Source organism: Rhinopithecus roxellana, chromosome 14 (assembly GCF_007565055.1).
Source record: "Rhinopithecus roxellana isolate Shanxi Qingling chromosome 14, ASM756505v1, whole genome shotgun sequence".
NCBI lineage: Eukaryota > Metazoa > Chordata > Mammalia > Primates > Cercopithecidae > Rhinopithecus > Rhinopithecus roxellana.
The window spans coordinates 63,185,019-63,209,231 of record NC_044562.1 but is presented as its reverse complement, the minus strand read 5'-3'; the positions used below and the strand labels follow the sequence as shown (position 1 = coordinate 63,209,231).

The 24,213-nt window shown below is 50.6% G+C and overlaps 1 protein-coding gene and 1 long non-coding RNA gene across 6 annotated transcripts in view; both read left to right on the top strand.

Annotated features, from left to right (window-relative positions):
* The first annotated feature begins 4,948 nt into the window (after window positions 1-4,948).
* The window catches only part of AGAP1 (ArfGAP with GTPase domain, ankyrin repeat and PH domain 1), a 650,028-nt gene continuing 630,763 nt past the window's right edge, over window positions 4,949-24,213 (top strand). For 4 of the 5 annotated variants that reach the window (XM_010364388.2, XM_010364387.2, XM_030916436.1 and 1 more), the window contains exon 1: window positions 4,993-5,754. In XM_010364388.2, coding sequence (XP_010362690.1) covers window positions 5,592-5,754 — 163 coding nt within the window. In that variant the 5' untranslated portion in view covers window positions 4,993-5,591. Of the gene's footprint in view, window positions 5,755-24,213 lie in introns of all 5 variants that reach the window. The other variant, XM_010364391.2, reaches the window with a different exon arrangement.
* Window positions 18,561-20,910, top strand: LOC115893214. Its single transcript, XR_004053188.1, has 2 exons — window positions 18,561-18,608; window positions 20,291-20,910. It is a non-coding gene; the product is annotated as an uncharacterized LOC115893214 (long non-coding RNA).

The following is a 24,213-nucleotide window of genomic DNA, read 5'->3' as shown; positions in this document are numbered from 1 at the left end:
GGGACTACAGGCGTGCACAACCATGCCCAGCTGATTTTTGTATTTTTAGTAGAGACAGGGTTTCACCATGTTGGCCAGGCTGGTCTTGAACTCCTGACCTCAGGTGATCCACCCACCTTGCTCTCCCAAAGTGCTGGGATTATAGGTGTGAGCCACCGTGCCTGGCCTCTCACTTATTCTTTGTTTATAGTCTCAGATTGGATTCAGAAATTGAACCCTAGAAGCAATGTTTCTTCAAGAGATAATCCCCTGGAATGCAAACTCACTAAAGGCAAGCTTCATCTTTCACCTCTGTATCCCTAGAACATATCACCCTGCCTAGGATACAGTAGATGATCAATAAAGATTTCTTGAATGAATAAATAAGTGACAGAATGAATGAACGAATGAATGGGCTGATCATTCAAACCATCTTTGATATTTCTGGGACAGAAGACATTCACTACTTTAAGACTTGGCTTGCTCTCACCGTGGCGTTTTCACTCAGAGCTTATAAGTGCCTGGAAGGACCATCACACACACACACACACGCACACACACACAAAGCTAGAATTATTGGCTGTATTCACGGAAGATAAATCTGCAGCACATTCCTGGTAAATGTCACTGGGTCCCATGTTGCTGGAGAAACTTCAATTTTAACTCAGTAAACCTTTACTAGGCACCTACAACGTGCCTGGCATGATGAGAGAACAGCTTTTACCGTAGGAGAGCTATTGTTGATTAATTAATTTATTGAATGTTTGTTGCATTACAATGCTCCAAGGCCTGTGCAAGAGAAACATGGTTCTTGTCTTCATGACAATTACAATTTAATGGAGAAGCTGTTTGTTTGCCAAACATTTATTAGGTAGCTACTATGTGTCAGCTACTGTTATAGGCACTGGGAATAGAATGGGGAGCGAAACAGACAAAAAATAATCCTGGCCCTCATGGAGCTTATGTTCTAATGGGGGACACAAACCATACACAAGATAAATAAGTAAAATATATGGTGAGTTAGACAGGAATAAGTGCTAAGAAAAACATAAAGCAAGTGCATTCATCTCCCATTGCTGCTATAACAAATTAGCACAGATTGAGTGGCTTAAATGACAAAATTGTATTATCTTATAGTTCTGGGGGTCAAAAGTCCAAAAATGGGTCAATAGGGCTGTGATCCTTCTGGAGTCTGTAGGAAAGAATCTGTTTTCTTCCATTTTCCAGCTTGTAGAGGCAGCCTGCATTCCCTGGCTGGTGGCCCCCTCCTCCATCTTCAAAGCCAGCCCAGCAGCATCTTCCAATCTCTCTCTCTCCCTTGCCTTCCTCTCCTCTCTCTCTCCCTTACACCTGTCTTCACATCTCCTCTGTTTCTGACCCTCCTGCCTTCCTTGTACAAGGCCTGCTGTGATTACACTGGGCCCACTCAGATAATCTGGGATAATCTCTTCATCTCAAGATCCTTAGTTTAATCACACCTGTAAAGTCCTTTGCCACTTAGACTAACATATCTACTGGTTTCAGGGATTAGGATGTAGACATCTTAGGGGACCATTATTCTTTCTACTACAGCAAGGAGGGGGACATGAAGTATTGGGAAACAGGGATGCCATTTTAGAGAAGATGTTAGGGAAAGTCACATTGAGAAGGTGGCTTTGGAGCAAATACATAAGGAAACAATAGTCCTGGTGAAGGGGGCAGGGAGACAGAGAAACAGATGACAAGGGTGGGGGTGTGATGGGTGTATTTATGGGGCAGCAAGGAGGCCAGTGTGGCCAAAGAGGAGAGAACAGGCTAGAAGTAGAGATGCTGTGGCAAGAGGGACAGTCATAGGTTGAATTATGCCCCCAAATATAACAAATATGTTAAAGTCCTAACTCCCAGTACTCCAGACTATGACTATATTCAGAAATTGGACCTTGAAAGAGATGACTACGCTAAGATGATGTCATTAGGAGGGGGTTGAATCCAATATGAATGGAGTCCTTCTAAGAAGGGGAGATGGGGACATGGACATACAGAGGAAAGACCCCCATGAGGCCACAGTGAGAAGGCAGCATCCACAAGCCAAGGAGAAACCATCCCTGCAACAGCTTGATCTTGGCTCTTTCAGCCTCCAGCATTGTGAGAAAATGGATTTCTGTTAAAGCCATGTAGTCTGTGGAAGCTTTTTTTTTTTTTTTTTTTTTTTTTTTTTTTTTTTTTGAGACCGTCTTGCTCTGTCTTCCAGGCTAGAGTGCAGTGGTCTGATCACAGCTTACTGCAACCTTGACCTCCTGGGCTCAAGCCATCCTCCCACCACAGCCTCCTGAGTAGCTGGGACTAGAGGTTCACAACACCATGCCTGGCTAATTGTTTGTAGAGACGGGGTTTCACCATGTTGCCCAGGCTGATCTCGAACTCCTGGGCTCCAGCAGTCCTCCCAAAGTGTTGGATTACGGGCATGAGGCATCAGGACAGGCTCACAGAAGGTTTTCATGGCAACCCTTGCTGGGTAACATAGGCACACAGGCAGAGACACCAGCTGCCTTTGCTCTGGACTATATTCTCAAGGATGTCTGCAGAGCAAACAGCCTTGGAAGACAGAGATAATGTTTTCTGCCAAGTCAAGGGTAGACATACTTACTATCCATGATGAAAACAGTGTCTCCCTCTGGAGTGAAGGGCAGACACACTTATTGCCCATATGAAGCATCTGAGCTCTCTAAGCTCAGGATTGAAAACTTATAAAACTTACAAAACTCCTATAGGGCAGCTGACTGCAAGTACAGGCTTCACCTGGGCCTTATGCTGCCCATGGGAATTGGGGATCCATGAACCGGTGCATGAAAATGCTGATATTCTGACTAATGCTATTGTTATGAATAACAAAGTCCTTGGTTTCTGATCTGGGAGTCTCATGTCTTCTGCCAGCATCCATGAATTGTGGCAGGCTAACTTGTTAGCTTACAAGTAAGGGAATAGCTCAGCCCCTGAGCAGCTTTTGATAAGAGCTCATGCCTCTAGGGGCGGCCAGATGGGAGTCACTGGAGGGTTTTGAGAAAAGGCATGACAAGCCCTGACAAAGGTTTTGTAAGTTTCACCAGGTCTGACTTATTGAGAATACATTGTAAGGGAACAGGTAGGAGGCAGGGAGCTATTACAATTGTTAGATCTAGTGATGATCCAGCTAGATGATCCTGACTTCAGCTGAGTGGTGGGAGTGAGTGAAGTCGTGGGATTCTGGATCCTTTGAAGGTGGAGCTGACACAATTTGGGATATGAGAAAATGAGAAGCAAAAATGACAGAACCGAATTTTTAGCCTAAGCAAATGATGGCCTGGAGTTGCCCGTGACTGGGATGGAGAAGATTTTTAGGAGATGTAGCAGGAAGGGATGGCAGGAGTTCACCTGGCAACATGCTGGACTTAAAACACCAGCTAGGCTTCCGGAAATGTTGAGGATGCAGGTGTATGTGAATTTGTTATTCAGTGGTGAGGTCAAGGCTGGAGATACACGTGAGCTTCATTAACCTGTGTATGATATTCAAATCATAAGACAGAGGTGATCACAGCAAACAGCAAATGAAAGAGGCCTAACCATAAGCCCTGGGGCCCTCCATATTTAGACGTTAGGGGAGTAGGAGAAAACCACAAAAGGGACAGCGAAGCCAGAAACACAGCGGGAAGCCCTGGTGAGCACTGGGAGAAGGGGTTTCCAGGAGTGGACACCGAGTGATCCGCGAGTGATCAGCTGCTGCTAAGTCAGGTTAGGTGAGGCCACATGCCTGCCTTTTGGTTACTAGAGTTAATTATGCGTGGAAAGCCCGAGCCATGGTGTGATGACCTGTGCCTAAGAGTCAAGGAGAAGACAAGCAGGCCCGGAATAGTAAAAATGTCAGCACGTCTCTGGCAAGTTGTGGAACCCAGCCAGTAAGCCAACACAGCTGGATACCAGGGTGCTTAGGCCATAGCAAACTGCATGTGAGCCGGTGAAGGCTCAGCAGACTTTAAACTGGGATGCCGGCCGGCTGATTGTGTTTCAAAAAGACCACGCCGATGGCTGGGGGCAGGGACTTAGCCAGTGTCCTCAATCCAGGACCTTGTGGGACCGCCCAGCAGTCGGTGCTTCCGCAAATCTCAAGGGTCCCATTTGCCTCAAGGCTGCGGGACGAGCCTTCCAAGCGCTGCTGCAGTGCGGTCCCAGCTCTGCGGGGTCCCCGGGCTGAGCTGAGCTCAATCGGGTATTGCTGTGGGACGGACAGGCCAGGGGCTAGGGACCCCCGTGGAGCAGGCAGCGGCGCTCAGGAGGCAGCAGCTTGAGATCCACGGCTCAATTTTTAAAAATTGTAAGGGAGAAGGATGCCTCGAAAGCCTCCGTGGTATTTTGTCGCATCTCGCACCCCTGTCTAAACTTTAGTCCACTCGTGGAGTGTGGATCTCCACGCCGCATGGGTTCAGGAGGCACTTCGCCTTTGGAAAGAAATCGTATGTATTAAGAGAAAACACGTGTGCTACTTTGAGAAAAGGAGGCAGAAACTTACTAAACGCGGGAGGGGGAGGCCCGCTAACCAAGCGAGGCCGTGGGACGCTGGCGAGTCGCAGAGGCTCCTGGAGCCAGCCGCTTGGAAACAAACAAAAACGCAGGCGGGCGGACTCCTGGGCAGCCTCCCCCGTGCCAGGGCGCGGGGGCCGCCGCGAGAACCCGGATAGGAGATGGGCGACGCAGGGCCCGGCTGGCGGCAGGGTCCCGCACCCTGGCCCGGTGTGAACACCCCGCGCACCCCGCCGCCCCGGCCCGCCGGGGGCGCGGACTACAAGTCCCAGGAAGACCAGAGGCAGGCGCGGGGCGGGGCCTGGCGCAATTCCCCGGGATCCGGCGCGCTGGGAAGCGCCAAGGAGGACGCAGCGGCGGCGGCCGGAGGGCGGCGAGCGCGCGGGCGGGCGGGGCGCGGGCGCGGGCGAAGGCGGGGGCGGGGCCGACGTGGGCCGGAGCCCTGCGTGCCAGGGAGGGGGCCGGCCGGGCAGGCGGCGGGCGGCGCTCGGAGCGGGCTCCGCGGCTTGCACGGCGCCTGCGGCTCGGTTCCAGCTCGGCCGGCGGCGCACGGCGGGCTCGCGCGGGGTCCCGACGCGCCGGGCGGCGCAGTACGCAGCGCGCGGACCCACGCCGCGGCCAGGAGCCGGGAGCGGCGCGGTCACACTGCCCAGGGGTCGGCCCTCGGCCCCGGCGCTCGGAGTGCGGCGGCTGCCTGGGCTTTAATGGCTGCTCGGCGGAGCAGCCCCTAGGGCTGGAAGGCGGCTGCGGCTCAGGAAGGCGCCCCAGCGAGCCTCCTCTGGGGCCGGCCGCGCCCGCCGCGGCGCGCTCCATGGGGGCGCGCTCCCCGCGGGCGGCCCGCTGACCCGGGACGCCGGGGCCCGCTCGCTTGCTGGCCGCGCGTCCCGGGCATGAACTGAGCCCGCGGGCCAGCCCCGCGCCTGCTCCGCCCGCGCCTTTCTTCTCGCGCCTCCTCCGCCCGCCGCCGGCGGGCCCGGCTCCCCGGGGGCTGCGGAGCCCCGGGCTCGGCGGCCCTCGGGCCCCGGGGCGCGGGGCGGCGGCGGCGGGGGGCGCGCGGCTCCGGACGCGGCGCCTGCACCATGAACTACCAGCAGCAGCTGGCCAACTCGGCTGCCATCCGGGCCGAGATCCAGCGCTTCGAGTCGGTCCACCCCAACATCTACTCCATCTACGAGCTGCTGGAGCGCGTGGAGGAGCCGGTGCTGCAGAACCAGATCCGGGAGCACGTCATCGCCATCGAAGGTGAGGGCCGGGCCGCCTTGGGGCCTCGGGAAGGCGCGGACGCCCGCGGCGCGGCGGGGGTGTGCGCTGTGTGCGTGCGGGTGTCCACACTCGCCGGCTGGGGCACGCGGCTGCCCCGCAGAGGGAGCATTGCGGCGCTGCTTGCCTTGCAAGGCCGGCGAGCGTCGCCTGCGCCCCGCACGCCGCGAGCTCCGCCAGGAAGATGGATCGTCAGCGTTAATTTGCTAATGGACAATAGAGCCTCTCCTGCGGGAAAGTGGCTCGGTGCCTCAGCGTCCTGGGCCGCCCAAGCGTCCCGGCCCAGCAGACGCCGGGGGCAGCAAGAGGGGTTGGCGCCACCCGACCCCTGACAGGTTGCCAGGCCTGGGCGTCTTGCTGAACGTTGAAGACGTGTTCTGAGAAGTGCTGCCTCGGGGGGCGAGGCCCGGACCGGCGTGTTTGGGCGGTGGAGGGCTGTCCTCCTTAGTGTCTTTGCTCAATTCAGGGGTGCAGTTGAACTTAGTGGATGCCGAGAGCCAGCCCCAACCGCGGGAGCATCGTGTCCAGATGCAGGTCCATTTGCCCCTGTGCAGACGCTGGCCCCGGTAGTGTGCTTTGTACCAACCAGAAGTCCTGGATTGGATGAGAGGAGGGAAGAACCCTACCAGGAGGGCAGGGCGTCCTCCAGCGGAAGGGTCTCGCTTTCCTATGTCTGCACTTGGAGGCCACTGAAGTGGAGGGTGCTGTGGTTTTAAGGGGGACAGGATACTTGGGCAGAATCCCCCGCTTCCCTCTGAATGTCAGGCAGGGCCATGGCCTTCCAGGAGAGCTACAACAGCAGTCTGCCTTCCGAGACTGTGCCCTTTGGATTTCTGGTGGCTCTCATTTCTCTGTTTCCAGGCTGCTGAATTATTTCCTTGCTTCATCCCTTTGGTCCTGCCAAGACTTACCTGGGGCACCAGGTGACATGTGTGTGGGCAGTGGGGAGTCAGATCCTAGCCACAGTTGATCAGCACTTTCTCCCCTGTCAGCGCTATTGGCCAGTGATGGTAAAAAGCCTGCGGAGTGGCTTGTCCATAATACAGACTGGCCGGTAAGACCTTTATTGAGGAACATTGAGAATGGCTCAAGGCCGGCAGGAATGTGCCTGAAAGCCTGGTGCTGGCGTCGCCCAGCCTCCTCCCTCTGTGAGGGAGAGGGTATCAGCCCACAGAGAGGCTTTGCCTTGGCACTATGCAGTCTGAACTACTAACCCCGAAGTGTTTTGGTTTGAAACTTGGCCAGTTAGGTGGAGAAAGTGGATGTTGTGTTGCTGAGCCCTTGGCATTTGGCAGCCCTGTAGACTTGAACCATGTCCCAGCCAGGCTGGCTGACTGGCAGACTATACCCTTGGGGTACTTGCTAATTCCAGGGGAGGATCCAGGTGGAGCTCCAGCTTTATGGGGTCCTGGCTCTTTGTGTGTATCTGTCTCCCATGAGGTCACCTGGCTGCCTTGTTGGTGACTTAAGATGCTCTGTGAATTCCTCAAGAGACAGGCCATGTCTCGTGGTGAGAGGCGGTGGGACCTGCACCCCTCTGCTGATGATTGGGTGGTGTTGCAGCAAGGTTCCTCCAGAGCTCCAGCTCTGCGTCTGGTACGGGAGCTGTGAAGGCTGCACGGTGCTCATTTCAGATGGTTCTTCCTGGCTGGCTGGCAGCATCTGCAGAAGTCTGATGAAATGCTGAGGAAGCCGGTGTCAGGTATTGAAGGCACCTGGCTCAGAGCCTCTGTTGCTGCGTGGAGACCTCTGGCTGAGTGGGGTTCACAGCACCTTGTTTTTATTTCCCATTCTTGAAGCTGAGCTCTGGGGCTCAAGCACTTCCAGCAAAGCAGTTTGACTTTCTAGAAAGAGGATGTGGTTGCCTTTTCCTTTCTTCCTTAAAAAAAAAAAAAAAAAGTCGTTCCTAGATGATGGTGGTTTTTGACAGTGTGACGCTTCCCTTTGTGATTTGAGACTATAGGCCCCTTCTTGGCCAGGATCCTTGTCATGTTTCATAAGACTTAGAATCATTGGGCGAAGCCTGTTGGGGACTGGGGGGATGCTGTTATTTTTCTCTTAGAAATAGGGATGTCTACATTGTGTGGAGCTGTAGTTAATTTAGTGAGGCCGAAGAACCACTCAGACTTGCTACTGTTCTTTGCGTGTTCTTCTGTGATCAATAATGATACCCACCTTTCATTTCTGTAGAACTTTAACAGAAATCTTTTTGCATTTGTCGTCTCATTGTGTGACTTCACCAACCCTGTTATCCTCATTTTATGGAGGAGCGGGTGGAGGTTCAGGGAGGGATAATGGTCTCCTGAACATTTGACTGCGGTGGTTTAAAGTCTGATCTGAACCAAGGGGTCATTTGAATGGAGTTTCAGTCTCCAGACTGCGTGTGGATGGCAGAAACCCAGTGCTGGCAACTCAGCCTGCGCTGGAACATCACAGTAACTGCAGAGGGCTCCCGGCAAGGAGCTGCCCCTGCCTGTGCGTACACCTTGGAGGTTTTAAAGTCTACCCATTTCTAATCAGAACAGCAGGTGCACGTCATAACAAATGGCTCAAAAAGTCACTTGTCCCACCAGACAGAAAACTAGCCACATTTTAGAAGATTTCCAACTGGAGTTTTCCCCCTCCCCCTTCCTCCATATGTACATACACAAAATTGGGGTCTGACTTCCAAAGCCTCTGGACTACCATGATGTGGGCGCTTCTTAATGTTATGAAGAGCTTTTGAAGATAGGGTTTCTCTTGTTGGCACAATATTCCCACATTTGGCTGCACCCTACTCAAAAGTTCACTGTTTTCTGGCATCTTCAGGAATTTTTGCTCTTGGAGTGAGGTGCGGCCTTGTCCAAGGGAAGGATGTTTTGGCTGATGCTCATTTCAGAACGACTTGAAGTGGGTCTGGGTTAGAAAATCTCTTAACGATGGACGAAATATATTTTAGTTGAAAGGCTCACCAAGGCTCCCAAATAAAAACAGATCTGTAATCCTGTTTGTAGGCATGGGATTACATGTGATTTTGCCCTCAGTCTTGTTTTAAAACATTAGCTTGTCAGAGAGATGTTTTTTTTCCCCCAATTTTTATTTTGTACATTGAGAGGTTTATTCCTCCCTCCCCCACCCCCAAATTGCTAGAGTTTAAGGAAGCATTGCTGATTGTTCCAGATTTATCTGATCAGGTTTCTGTGATGTCCTATGGGGCATGGCGTGCTGTGAAACGTAGCCACACAGTTGTGTCATCTCCAGAGCCTCTGCAGCCACCATGGCCAGAAATGAGCCTGAGACCCACCTTGCCTCCAATCTGAACAGCGTGTGTTAGTTTGCCCTCTGATTCTCTTTAGAAAACTCCATCTGGGGTTGATGGTGTTGAGGTAGATGAATCAACTGCCTTTCTTGTTCAATAAAGCTTGTTCTTCTTTCAGGGATAAAGCCTCTCTTAGCAGTTGCACATCGTAATTTAGCTTGCCAGCAGCAGGACCGTGATGTGAGTGATAACCCAGCCAGCACATTCAGCCAGGCAGCGCGATTCCCCAGTTCCCCGGCGTCGCCGGGAAGGTTGGCCTTCTTCTGAGGTTGAGCCCTCAGCCAGCCCTCAAGCCTCCATCCCCACCAGGTGGCCGATGAGAGGAAACCCAAGCTCTCCAGTGGCCTGGCCTGGCCTGGCATTTGGTGGGAGAACCCTGCCCTGCACTTCTTAAGGGCATTTTCACAGGGAGATTCCAGGACCCTTTAGTAGTATCTGAGCCCCAGTGTTTGGGGGACCTGGGAAGGTGGGTCAGGGTTCCCCATTGTGTCCCATGATACAGCTGCTCTGTTGAGCATCTGTGCCCCGCAGAGTGCGGAGTGTCTAATGTGCATCATCTCAGTTCATCCTGCGGCGATCCTGTACACAGATGCACTGCTGAGGCCCAGCAAGCTTGGGACACTTGTGCAAGAGCGGTGAGCTGGGCCCGTCCAGCCTCACCTCTGGCCCTCTGTCGCCGTGTGAGATAGAAGCAGAGCCCTTGTTATTCATACTTCCCATAGGCCATGTGTGCAAAGCGTCCCAAGCTTGTTTCCGCCACCTAAGGCAAGAGGATTTGAGAAGGCCCCAAAGAACCAAAAGTATTCTTTGTAAAGCAACTGACTGTGGCAAAACTTCAGAAGCGTTTGTTTTCACGTGGAAATGTATTTAGTCCGGTTGATGCAGGTGTGCATGTTTAGGGAAACAAACATTTTCTTCCTGCCGCCGATAAGTGTCATGTTTCTTTGTCACCATTGGCCATGTTCATAATCCTTCAGGTTGAATGGAAGGCAGCAGGTTTGCAGTCCCCTCCTTAAAAATAACGCCCAGTTGGCTTTTAGTTGCTTCCAGGTGAGCTCTCGTACCTTACCAGAACCCGGGGCCGCCTCCATGTGGGTGTTCCTTGTGAGTCTGAGTCCGGCTTACTCATGCCTCTTAGTTGTGGTGCAGGTGCTCTTTGAGATGCCACCTTCTCTGCCTGTTGCTCACCATGCGAGGCCCGGTCTGTGTTGGTGTCACTCATGACCAGCCTTGCCTCGCCAGAATTAAGGCCCTCCTGCTCTTTGCCCACCCCGTTTGGCCCACCTACTTAATCCCACTCCAGCCGGGAGGTCTGGAAGCTGGTCGGGAGGTGGAAGCTGGTCGGGAGGTCCGGAAGCTGGTCAGGAGGTCTGGAAGCTGGTCGAGGGCAGATGTCAGGGCTTGTTTATTGTTGTATCCTCAGTGGTTTGATATGTCCTGTCTGGCCCTCGAAGGATGCCCGAGGGTTGTTTGTTGGCTGGCTGACTTGCCAGAGGGTCCTTTCAGAAGCTCCTTCTTGGTAGGATCAACAGTGTTTATGCGCTGCAGAAGTGAGGGCATTTTGAAACGTCCCCAGAGCACAGAAGTTAGGGTTCGACACCTTTTGGATTTGGTGGGCTGGCTTGGTGGGAACTCAGTATCATGTGGTGTTTGGGATGGAAGTGAAATTTTCTTTACTGTAGGTAGGGGAAGCAAAAGATGTGCTTGCTAAATCTTGGCAGCTTTTTCAGATCACCTGTCTACAACAGGTTGGTGTTTATGTTTGGTGTAAGTGAATTTCAGACATAGAATCAATATTGAGAGGACAAACGGGTGACAGCCTGTGTCACTGCCGTGATGTAGTATCTTCGGTGTCACACTGAGAGCAACGTGAGTGTGTGTCAGGTCACATTGAGGGCTGGTGGAAACAGATTGCCGGCCCGTCCCATACCTCCCAAGTTTTTAGTTCTGTGGGTTTGGAGCAGGATGCAAGAATATGCCTCTCTAACAAGTGTCCTGAGGATGCGGATGCCCTGGTCCAGGGACCACACTTCAGGAAGCATTGCTGTAGAGGGAAGGCAGCTCCAGTTGACTTGGTATCGTCTCTGGGCCATTACTTCTTCTTCCTTGCTTTGCTTGTAGCCAGGTGAGAAGGTTTCATCAGCCTCTCCTGCAGGTTGCAGGTGAAGACACCGAAGGCCAGCTGCTCAGGGAGTTGCTTGTGGTCACACAGGCTAAGTGTGGTGGAGGAGGGACTTAAACCAGATCCGAATGGTTTCAAGCTGGTGTTCATGTGATCTCCATGATGCTTTTTGAAAAGGAGCTGAATGCTGGGTCTGTCGTCCTGGACCCCTTTAAGTTTCATTAGGGATGGCACTGGGTTCAAGAGACTGGAGAAGAGACCTAGATCCAGCAAACAAAAGACACAGGGTTTATTAGGGGAACTTATGTACATAGCGGTCCCATGGCAGCCTCGGCAAGAGAAGCGCTGCTACCTGCTTTCAGAAAGTGTGCAGTTTATATAGCGTTTTCACTTAACACACTCCTCCAAACAACCACCACCCAGCCACCTTCTTTTAACCCCAATCGAAGAGCCTCAATACCCTGTATGGCCTGCTTTCCATGGGACAGGCTGGTGGTTTAGATGTTCCTCATAGATAAGGAATGAATCTCCGGGTTGGCCACTCCCAGGATTCATTAGCTCAGAATCCCGAACACACATTCAGGTGCACCTGCCGTGCGGGGCCATTCTCAGGGTGTGCCTCAGTTATTGCTCTCAGGGGCATCTGCCAGTGGGCTGTGTTTCTGTGACATGGTGGCATGGCGGATGGCCATTGCCAAGAGAATCTGGTCTGGAGGTGGAGGCAGCTGATGTCCATTTCCTTCTAGTCTCATTCTGTGGTTTTGTGGATTTTCCTTCTTGTCTTTCGGAGATTGTTGCTTTTTAATGTAGTCTCATGTATATTTAGATGGGATTCTTCAATATTCACTTATTGTATGATAATTTGGCAGATGACACATTTTGTTACCAATATTTCCAAGTTGAAAGCACATTTCTGTAAAAGACAGGATCTAGATGTTACTAGTAGCTTAAAAGAGCTGTTGGAGGAGCCTGAAGGAAGTGACTCAGAAGGGAGAGAAGCAGTGGGGGCAGCTGCAGGAACCTTCAAATCAAAACCTGCAGCCCTGTTGCTACCACCTCTTGTTTTTTGCCTAAACCAGGCATTTTATTTTGTTAAGATGAAAATCCCTTATTTTGCATCCGTTTTTCCCCCTGTATACCCTGCAGGTGTTTATAGTTTGTGAGTCTCACTCTGGCTTGTTTTAACCACCGATTTCATTTTGTCTCATGTTTCTGTACACTCTAGCAAACCTGTGTCCCCCTCCCTGCCCCCATCCCAATCCTCCAGACCCTTCGAGTCCTTAGCTTAAGTGATTGAGTCTGGCAAAGCGGATGAGGCTTAGCTATTTTTAAAATCCAGGGTTTGAGGTTCTGATCTGGTGCTTAGCTACATAATTCCTTCCCTTTGTTAAGTACCTTTCTCCGAGAAACAAAATGCACTCTACAGATGTTAATCTCTAATCTTTGCAGCATCTGTTATTTTTATTCAGGGGTACAAGTGCTTTGTGTGTGCTGCAGTGAGCCCTGGCCTTCTGGAAGCTCTGTGCTTCTGAGGGGCTGAGGGGGATTTGGGGGTCCCATTTCATAGTGTGGGCCTCTGTCTTTCCCAGGATGCAGTGATGACCATCCGGAGGCAGGGCTGGCATTGTCCATTGGGTCCAGTCCCTCTGTCTTCCAGGACTTTTCTCACAAGTGATCATGGCCAGAAGTGGGTATCGTGCTTGTGTCTGAGGCCTGGGGAGGAAAGGAAAACAAATACCACTCCCTGCAGAAGAGATCGTTGATGGATCTTTTGAATAACCAGCCAGATAGCTTGTTTGTGTGCGAGGTTGGGACATTTTCCATAAAGAGCAGACTAAATATAGGCTCGAGGGTGGGGACCAGGGCCGGAGAGGGGGCTGTCGCTGCTCACTCCAGTATTGTTTCTTCCGTTGGTAACCAGAACTTGCCACCAGCCCCGAACAGGTGGCCACCCTGAGCTCTCTGGGAACAGATTGGTGTTTTTGTTTAACCAGGGGCTCATTTGCAAATTTCACACTTCTCCCGCTGTTTGATGGGGATTGTCTTTTTTGGGCTGCAGTGTTGGAGTATTTGTACAGTGTTTCTACACAAGCAACTGTCTAATCTTTAAAACTGCTCATGCCGTCTGGTTGTCATTAGCATCATGGTTAGAAGCTTTTTATTTCCTTTTTTAATTTTTTTTAAAGGGTGGGAAAACACTTTTCATGGTTCTGGGAGAAGAATTTCAAATAATTACTGGCCGTGTTCACAAATGATTTATGTTTGGTCTTGGAGAAATGTCAACATTCAACAGGCTCTAGTAAATATAACCATGTTGATTTCCAGCTTAGGACAAAGCTACTGTTCCCCTATTCTCACTCAGATAATAGTCTTAAAGGCAGAATGGTATCTTTAGAAAGTAAATTTAGCTTCAATTCAACACGTTTTAGTTTTAGCCGATAGTGATTTATAGTATCGAGGATACTTGAAAGACAGAAGTTAGATATTTTTAAAAAATGTATATGAATGCCTGCAAAAAATAGCCACAAGACCTACCCTTTTTTCAGGAAAGAGTTTTCACTTCTTAAATGTCACCTTGGGGGCATGCCCACCGTGTGATGGTACCCTTCAGCAGGATTGGTATTGTCGGAAGTGCTGGCTAGCTTATGTAATGAAAAAGAAATCAATTTGGAAAGAACTGATTGCCCTGAACTTCCATCCTGTTTGTGCGTTGAGCTGCCCTTTTCAGTGGGGGAGAATCCAGCATGTTTTCCAGAGAGGGCACTCCCGGAAGCCTGTCTGCCCCCGCTTTGTTGTTGTTTTCGAAGGTCTGGGGTGCTGCTGTGAGCCCGGATCCAGTATCTGCTCCTGTTCTGACGACACTGCTCCTGCTGGAAGTTCAGGCTGGTGAACCTGATTTGGGAGGGGATGGTGTGATTGGCGGGGAACAGCATTGTGGTAATTTTAGCTTCAGCAATCAAGCCTGGATCTCTGAGTGTTCATGTGGTACTTGAAGTTTGGGTTTGGAACTGGTGGGATTGAGACCACTTCAAACTCTTTCTTGGAACTTTTTATTATTTATGATTTGTTTTTTGAGACAGGTTCTCTGTTGCTCAGGCTGCAGTGCAGTGGCACTATTGGGACTCATTTGTAGCCTCAACCTCCCAGACTCAAGTGATCCTCCCACCTCAGCCCCCCAAGTAGCTGGGACTATAGGCGTGCACCACGCTTGGCTAATTCGTTGTATCTTCAGTAGAGATGGGGTTTCACCTTGTTACCTGGGCTGGTCTTCAAATTCTGCACTCAAGCCGTTCACCTGCCTCAGCCTTCCAGAGTGCTGGGATTACAGGCATGAGCCACCGTGCCTGACCTATTTTTAAATTTTTGAGACAGTCTCGAATGTCAGTCAGGCTGAAGTACAGTGGCATGATCATGGCTTACTGAAGCCGTGCCCTCCTGAAGCGATCCTCCTGCCTTGGCCTCCCAAGTAGCTGGGACCACAGGCACATACCACCATGTCAGACTAATTTTTTTTTTTTTAATTTTTTTGTAGAGATGGCTTCTCGCTGTGTTGCCTTGGCCTCCTGAAGTCTTAGGATTACAGGCTTGAGCCACTGCACCCAGCCTCGAACTCTCTTTTTTTTTGACACATAACATAGAGAAAGGTGCCTGAGTCATAAAGGAGAAAGTTTTCACAAACTGTTTGTGGTACCAGCATCCAGTTCAGTGGCCAGCCCAGACTCATCTACCTTGAGGGTGGTTAGAAATTGTAGCCCCCGTTTATTGGTCTCTTCCGCCTGTGATGTGCGCTTAAGTGGTTGCCTGTTTTGGGGGCCGTCAGTGTTTGAGTGGTTCCCTGTTATGGGGGCTGTCAGTGTTTGAGTGGCTGCCTGTTTTGGGTCTGTCAGTGTTTGAGTGGTTCCCTGTTTTGGGGGCTGTCAGTGTTTGAGTGGTTCCCTGTTTTGGGGCTGTCAGTGTTTGAGTGGCTGCCTGTTTTGGGGCTGTCAGTGTTTGAGTGGTTCCCTGTTTTGGGGCTGTCAGTGTTTGAGTGGTTCCCTGTTTTGGGGCTGTCAGTGTTTGAGTGGTTCCCTGTTTTGGGGCTGTCAGTGTTTGAGTGGTTCCCTGTTTTGGGGCTGTCAGTGTTTGAGTGGTTCCCTGTTTTGGGGCTGTCAGTGTTTGAGTGGCTTCCCTGTTTTGGGGCTGTCAGTGTTTGAGTGGTTCCCTGTTTTGGGGCTGTCAGTGTTTAGTGGCTTCACTGTTTTGGGGCTGTCAGTGTTTGAGTGGCTGCCTGTTTTGGGGCTGTCAGTGTTTGAGTGGCTTCCCTGTTTTGGGGCTGTCAGTGTTTGTGTGGTTCCCGTTTTGGGGATGTCAGTGTTTGAGGCTGCCTGTTTTGGGGCTGTCAGTGTTTGAGTGGCTGCCTGTTTTTGGGGGCTGTCAGTGTTTGAGTGGCTGCCTGTTTGGGGCTGTCAGGTTTGAGTGGCTGCATGTTTTGGGCTGTCAGTGTTTGAGTGGCTGCCGTTTTTGGGGGCTGTCACAGGTTGAGTGGCTGCCTGTTTTGGGGGCTGGTTCAGTGTTTGAGTGGCCTGCCTGTTTTGGGGGCTGTCAGGTGTTTGAGTGGCTGCCTGTTTTGGGGCTGTCAGTGTTTGAGTGGCTGCGTGTTTTGGGGCTGTCAGTGTTTGAGTGGCTGCCTGTTTTGGGGCTGTCAGGTTGAGTGGCTGCCTGTTTTGGGGGCTGTCAGTGTTTGAGTGGCTGCCTGTTTTGGGGGCTGTCAGTGTTTGAGTGGCTGCCTTTTTGGGGGCTGTCAGTGTTTGAGTGGCTGCCTGTTTTGGGGCTGTCAGTGTTTGAGTGGTTCCCTGTTTTGGGGCTGTACAGTGTTTGAGTGGTTCCCTGTTTTGGGGGCTGGTCAGTGTTTGAGTGGCTGCCTGTTGGGGGCTGTCAGTGTTTGAGTGGCTGCCTGTTTTGGGGCTGTCAGTGTTTGAGTGGCTGCCTGTTTTGGGGGCTGTCAGTGTTTGAGTGGCTTGCCTGTTTTGGGGCTGTCAGTGTTTGAGTGGTTCCTGTTTTGGGGCTGTCAGTGTTGAGTGGTTCCTGTTTTGGGGCTGTCAGTGTTTGAGTGGTTCCCTGTTTTGGGGCTGTCAGTGTTTGGTGGTTCCCTGTTTTGGGCTGTCAGTGTTTGAGTGGTTCCCTGTTTTGGGGCTGTCAGTGTTTGAGTGGTTCCTGTTTTGGGGCTGTCAGGTTTGAGTGGCTGCCTGTTTTGGGGGCTGTCAGTGTTTGAGTGGCTGCCTGTTTTGGGGGCTGTCAGTGTTTGAGTGGCTGCGTGTTTTGGGGCTGTCAGTGTTTGAGTGGCTGCCTGTTTTGGGGGCTGTCAGTGTTTGAGTGGCTGCCTGTTTTGGGGGCTGTCAGTGTTTGAGTGGCTGCCTGTTTTGGGGGCTGTCAGTGTTTGAGTGGCTGCTGTTGGGCTGTCAGTTGGGTTGGGCTGTCAGTGTTTGAGTGGCTGCCTGTTTTGGGGGCTGTCAGTGTTTGAGTGGCTGCCTGTTTTGGGGGCTGTCAGTGTTTGAGTGGCTGCCTGTTTTGGGGGCTGTCAGTGTTTGAGTGGCTGCCTGTTTTGGGGGCTGTCAGTGTTTGAGTGGTTCCCTGTTTTGGGGCTGTCAGTGTTTGAGTGGTTCCCTGTTTTGGGGGCTGTCAGTGTTTGAGTGGCTGCCTGTTTTGGGGGCTGTCAGTGTTTGAGTGGCTGCCTGTTTTGGGGGCTGTCAGTGTTTGAGTGGCTGCCTGTTTTGGGGCTGTCAGTGTTTGAGTGGTTCCCTGTTTTGGGGCTGTCAGTGTTTGAGTGGCTGCCTGTTTTGGGGCTGTCAGTGTTTGAGTGGTTCCCTGTTTTGGGGCTGTCAGTGTTTGAGTGGTTCCCTGTTTTGGGGCTGTCAGTGTTTGAGTGGTTCCCTGTTTTGGGGCTGTCAGTGTTTGAGTGGTTCCCTGTTTTGGGGCTGTCAGTGTTTGAGTGGTTCCCTGTTTTGGGGCTGTCAGTGTTTGAGTGGCTGCCTGTTTTGGGGGCTGTCAGTGTTTGAGTGGCTGCCTGTTTTGGGGGCTGTCAGTGTTTGAGTGGCTGCCTGTTTTGGGGGCTGTCAGTGTTTGAGTGGCTGCCTGTTTTGGGGGCTGTCAGTGTTTGAGTGGCTGCCTGTTTTGGGGCCATCATGAATAGCACCACTGTGCAGATTCTCGCTTGCCTTTTGGTGCCCTTATGGCCTCATTTCTGTCGGGTGTATGCTGGGCTCTGTCTCTTTCTCTCTGTGGGTTGGACGTAGCTGCTCGTGAGGCCGCTCCTTCAGCCCAGCAGCCCCTACCTGGGAAACCTTTCAGTGCTTTCAAGGTTCATTTTATGACACTCAGGATGGCCATTTGTCTCCCTCTACTGATTTTCATTCTTTCAGTTGTTTGTTCATAAACAAATATTTGCATGGCTAATGCATTTCCAGCACTGTCTTAGAGAGTAGGTTTTTAAACTTTTGGATTGTCTGCAGGCTATTAATTCCTTGTTAGTTGAATAATGACGGCTCTGTGAATGGAGCTGTGTAAGCGAAATCCCTCACCAGGAAGAGGGTGCAGTTCCCCTGGGACTGGAACAGGGGCCCCCTTTGGCTCTCCTTGGCTCCTAGCAGAAGTCAGTTGTCAACTGGGGGACTCTTTCTGGCTGAGCCCCAAGCAGCCTCAATCCATCTCTGTGCTGAGTTTTAGATAACCCACTGGATCTGTGTTGGTGTTTGAAAGGGAATTCACTCTGTATGTTTGGCCTAAACTGTGTTATGGCCTTCATAGTTACGTATTAGCATTATTCAGTTTTTGTTGTTTGTAGCAATTATGCTGAAGACACAAAAGAAAAAAAAAAACTAAGTGTTGCCAACTCAAGGAGTAATTTTCTTTGTTCCGGGTCTGTGTCCTGGGAGCTGCCCATCCCCCTCCACAAAGGCCAGTGCTAAACAAGGCCAGAGCCAGGAAGGACACGCGGGGCCATGGATTGAGTAAGGGCGGTGTGTGCATGTGTGGATTTCTCTGGTGGCTTTGCAATGGCAAATATTTATTTTGAGGGATGGTGGTGGGAGGACCAAGTTTATACTTACTTTGTTTAGTAGGGGAAATGGCTAAATGTGAGAATCAATGGACCAGATTTTATCATGCCCCTTCACTGGGCAGAGCCCAGTTTTTGAAGCTGGGAGAACAGGCAGACGTGTGGGACACTCAGGGCCCTTCAGATCTCACCTGGGAGCCACTAATACACGTAGAGATCTGAGCCACACAAGGCTGTGTGGGAGGGGCCTGGGGGATGGGGCGGAGTCCAGGGAGAGATCCTGGAAGCCAGGTAGCCGTCAGGAGGGCTTTCCGGGCTTTCCAGGCCAGTGGGTACTATGATTGGAGCATCCGGAACAGTCTCTTCAACCTGGGAAGAGCAGGGTAGGCGGCTGAATGGTGAGTGATCCTTGACAGCCCCTGAAAGCAGGCTGGGAGACCTTTTATTGGATGGTAGGAACTACTGATTATGGATCCCGCTTGGAGAGGGGAGTGCTTTTTTTTTTCTTTTTTTCTTTTCTTTCCTTTTTTTTTTTTTTTTTTGAGATGGAGTTTCGCTCGCTCTGTCGACCAGGCTGGAGTGCAGTGGTGTGATCTCGGCTCACTGCAGCCTTTGCCTCCCAGGTTCAAACGATTCTCCTGTCTCAGCCTCCTGGGTTGCTGGGGCTACAGACATGTACCACCACACCCAGCTAATTTTTATATTTTTAGTAGAGATGGGGTTTCACCATGTTGGCCAGGCTGGTGTCGAACTCCTAACCTCAGGTGATCCGCCCACCTCGGCCTCCCAAAGTGCTGGGATTACAGGCGTGAACCACTGCGCCTGGCCGGGAGTGCTTTGATACCCAGCTGTTACCACACAGGATGGAGATGCTGGTGACCGGGGGTCTGGGCTGTGGGAACAGCATCAGGGATGTTGTAAGGGAGGGAGCTCATTGCAGTCAGCGTTTCCAGAAATGTATGTTTAGAAGACCCATTTTCCATGGTTACTGTTACCTTGGCTCTTGTTACATAATTCTTGTTAGATCCAGATACTGAGTTTTTTTTTTTTAATTTTTATTTTATGTTTTAATTTTTTTTTCTTCTACCCAGGCTGGAGTGCAATGGTGCGATCTCAGCTCACTGCAACCTCTGCCTCCTGGGTTCAAGTGATTCTCCTGCCTCAGCCTCCCGAGTAGCTGGGATTACAGGCACCCGCCACCACGCCCAGCTAATTTTTGTATTTTTAGTAGAGATGGGGTTCACCAGGTTGGCCAGGCTGGTCTCAAACTCCTGACCTCAGATGATCCACCCACCTTGACCTCCCAAAGTACAGGGATTACAGGCATGAATCACTGTGCCCGGCCCTATTTTATTTATTTATTTATTTATTTAGCTTGAGTTTCAATATTTTAAAAAATTTGAAGCAGGATGCGGTGGCTCATGCTTGTAATCTCAGCACTTTGGGTGGCCAAAGTGGGAGGATTGCTGGAGGCCAGGAGTTTGAGACCAGTCTCGGCACAGTGGCGAGTGCCATTAGTCCTAGCTACTTGGGTGGCTGAGGTAGGAGGATTGCATGAGCCAAGAAATTGCAGGCTGCAGTGAGCTGTGATTGCGTCACTGCACTCCACCCTGGGTGACAGAGTGAGATCTTGTCTCAAAAAAAAATTGAATTGCGATGACTATGATATTGTCTTTTGGGGGTGTCTGGACATAAATTTCAGAATTTTACGTAGAAACTTGAATTTATTTGTCCAACAGTTTCTTGTTTTGAAAATAGGATGCCACTGGGAACATTCTTGGTTAGGAGCCGCCAGAAGCAGGGTCTATACGGGCAGGGCCAGTGAGACGCAAAACCACACACGAAAGCGAAGCACACACTCTTGTTTTCCTCGTTCACATCCATGTTCATCCTCTTTCCTGTGTCGATGGTTTGCAAAGCTGGGAGAGAATGAGGGCTGGAGCCTTGGGAAGTGAACGGCAGAGCAGGTGACATAGAGACCTCAGCTGTGTGCCCACAGGGTATGGGCAGGGTTTATTTCTGTGCATTTTTCTTCCAGTCTTGTGTACATTATCGTCTCTCGCAGGACTTGAGCTTGGAGGGATCTGGAGCTGGAGTGGCCACTTGCTGAGTCTTTCTTCCTGGAGCCCGTGGGCAGCCGGTTACACTTGCGCTGGGGCGACCCTGACTTAGGACCTCCTGCCATTTCTTTGGGTGACTGCTCTGTAGTCGTGAGTCGTCTCTTTAATGCTAAGCGTCAGTACCTGCACAGGCCTGAATGAAGCAGCTGCCCAGAATCTGTCTTGTCATTAATAGATGGGCAGTTGCTGAGTGTCCTGTGTGCCGACCAACTAAGGAGTTTTTGTCCCTGTCACCCTGTCACCTGTGGTTTTATTCAGACGTTAGTTATGAATCTGTGTTTAGGACGAGAAGACATAAGAGTGAGGAGGATAAGTGAGAAGCTGGCAAGAGTCTGGATGGTGATGGCAGGGGAGCGCTGGCGGAGAAGTCGGGGGCGTCCCGCTGGACTGGGGCACAGCTCTACTGCAGCAGCCGGTGCGGTTTTGCCTTGTAAGTGACACCATTGCCTGCAGGCATCTCTGACAGCTGCTCCTGCTCCAGATTCCAGAAATTTCTATGGGACATTTCCTGAACCATCCTCCTGGTTTCTTCCCTTCCCCTCACTGAATAAAATTCATAATAGCACCTGCCACCTGAGTGTTTGGGGACGACACTCAGGACACCGTGTTCAGGGCTGGGTGTCCTTTGTGTCATTTTGTTATCCTGGTCACTGCCAGACAGAGGTGGTAGAACCCTCCTTTGGCAGGTCAGGAGCCTGCAGCCTGGAGAGTTTAAAGTCTTGCTGAATCTTCCCACTCCTGAAGGTGGTAGAGGCAGGATTCGAACTCAGGACCCATGGACACCAGCCACCCATGGGTTTTTATTTTTATTTTTTTAAAAAGCTTTTAGTTTCAGGGGTACACATGCAGGTGTGTTACATAGGTAAGTTGTGTGTCATGGGGGTCTGGTGTATAGATTATTTCATCACACGCATAGTAAGTACAGTACCTGATAGGTAGTTTTTCAGTCCTTTGCCTCCTCCAACCCTCCACCCTCAGCTAGGCCTTGGTGGCTGTTGTTCCTTTCTTTGTGTCAATGTTTGGCTCAAGTGAGAACATGAGATATTTGGTTTTCTGTTCCTCTGCTGGTTTGCTTATGATATTGGTCTCCAGCTCCATCCATGTTGCTGCACAGGACATGATCTCCTTCCTTTTTTTATGGCTGCATAGTACTCCACGGTGTGTAGGTACCACATTTTCTTTATTCAGCCCACCACTGATGGGCATTTTGGTTGATTCCGTGTCTTTGCTATTGTGAGTAGTGCCACAGTGAACACATAACTAATTGCATGTGTCTTTATGGTAGAACAATGTGTATTCCTTCAGGTATATGCCAAGTAATGCCACCTACAGTTTTGATGTTTTGATAAAGCAGAAAAGGAAACTTCAGAAATCAGGCCATTAGTCTGCAGACAGTACTTGGGGAATTCTCTCTGCAGTTTGCAGCTCTCCGGCAGATTTCAATTTGTGTTTTGAAACTCACATTCACCCTCAGTTTTTTACTCACCAAGGTTATAAAGAAAATAACAGCTGTTGGTTCACTTTTATTCCCTTGCTGAGAGTTGGTGGTGGCTGGGATGCTGACTGACGGTTTTGATTACATGAGGAGGAGGCATGGAGGCAAGCTGACTGCCTGCGATTACAGGTTCCGCAGTACGGGAGGAGGGAGGATTTCCAAACAGCATGCCTTTGAAAATTCACCTGAGTTTAGGAAATCTGCAACACCTTTAATCCTAGCTAGCTGAAAATACAGCTTACATTTAAGCCACACAAATTCTGTGACATTTTAATAATGGAGATGTTAGTGGGCAGTTAACTTTTTATACATGTAAATAGAAGTTACTTTCCCCCTGTGCTGTAATTAGCAAAAGAGGGAGAAAGGGATGCTCTGGGCATCAAAGTGATTTGCCCAGGGTTACACAGAGGAAGGTGGCAGAGCCGGAAGTGGCAGAATCCAGTGCATGGGCCTGATGCCAAGTGTCGCCAGACTCTCCACCGCTTTAGTGGGGGGTGTGCTGGTGACTGTGCTATCTGCTTCCCACTCAGTGGCGGCCTAGCAGTGTGGGGTGTGTGCTCACCTGCAGCCACCCTCACCTGCTTGAACCAGACTTACCTAGAGGGTGGTGTGAACTCATGTGATGTGAACGATTACTGACAGTTACTGTGAAAATTACTGGTGGGTTTTATGGTTGGAATGCTTTGTCTGCACTTACTTGATTTTTGTCTACCTCTTTATAAAAGTGTGATTTTTTTTTTTTTTTATTTGAGATGGAGTCTGGCTCTGTCACCTAGGCTTGAGTGTAGTGGCATGATCTCGGCTCGCTGTAACCTCTGCCTCCCGGGTTCCTGGCTTTAAGCAGTTCACCTTCCTCAGCCTCTTGAGTAGCTGGGAGTATAAACATCCACAACCACGCCCGGCTAATTTTTGTATTTTTAGTGGAGACAGGGTTTCACCATGTTGGCCAGGCTGGTCTCGAACTCCTGACCTCAAGTGATCCGCCCTCCTCATCTTCCCAAAATGTTGGGATTATAGGTGTGAGCCACTGTGCCCAGCCAGAGGTACGATTTACATAAAAAGTAAACTCCAACTCTTGAAAGTTTACCATTTGATGAGTTTTGACCCGTGTAGCCACAGCGGAGGTATGGGAGGTGACCATTCCCTGACCCCAACACTTCCTCGTGCCCCTTTGCAACCCACACCGCCTCTGCCTGTCTGCTTGCAATCATCTGCTGTCTGTCACTGTGGATTAGTTTGCATTTTCCAGATTTAAATAGAAATAAGATGCATTAAAAAGGGGGTCCCCAACCTCTGGGCCGTGGACCAGTACTGGCCTATTAGCAACCAGGCCGCACAGCAGGAGGTGAGTGGCAGGCCAGCAAGTGAAGCTTCATCTGTATTTACAGCCATTCCCTGTGCCATACATTACCCTCTGAGCTCCACTTCCTGTCAGATCAGTGGTGGCATTAGATTCTCATAAGAGCACAAACCCTGCTGTGAACAGCACATATGAGGGATCTAGATTTGGCGCTCCTTATGAGACTAATGCCCGATGATCTGCCGCCGTCTCCCGTCCCCCCCAGATGGGACCATCGAGTTGAAGGAAAACAAGCTCAGGGCTCCCACTGATTCTACGTTATGGTGAGTTGTAGAATTATTTCATTATATGTTACAATGTAGTAATAATAGAAATAAGGTGCACAATAAAGGTAATGCATTTGAATCATCACGAAACCATCCCCCTGCCTCTCATCACTGGAAAAATTGTCTTCCACGAAACTGGCCCCTGGTGCCAAAAAGGTTAGGGACCACTGCAGTAAAGGACCCCTTCTTTGACTGGCTTCATTCAATCAGCAGGATGATTTTTAGGGTCATTCAAGTTGTGATGTATATCTGTAGCTTTTTCTTTTTCATTGCTGAGTAATGTTCCATTGTATGGATTTACCACAATGTGTTTATCCTGCAGATGGATATTGATGGAGTTGTTTCCGGTTCTTGGCTTTTACAAATAGAGCTGCTGTGAACATTCACACACAAGTCTACATATGGGCACGTGCTTTCATTTCTCTTGGGTAGATCCCTGGGAGTGGAGTGGCTGGGAGATGTGGTGGGTGTGTATTTTTTACGTAAACTGCCTACTGTTTTCCAAATTGGTTGATTTTACTCTCCCGCTAGCAGTGTCCACTTTGGGCTTAAGTTCAGCAGGCTTCTGGCAGTGATGGGATAGCAGCTGTCCTTCAGAAAGAGTGTTTGCCGTCTGTGTCTCTTGGGCTGTGAAGTGTCTTGTACTGATGAGGGGGTGGGAGGCTGTAGGGGTGAGGCTGAAGAGGGAAAGGAGAAGCCCAAGAAAGAGGTGCATACTGAAGACCACCTTATAAGGTCGCAGAACCC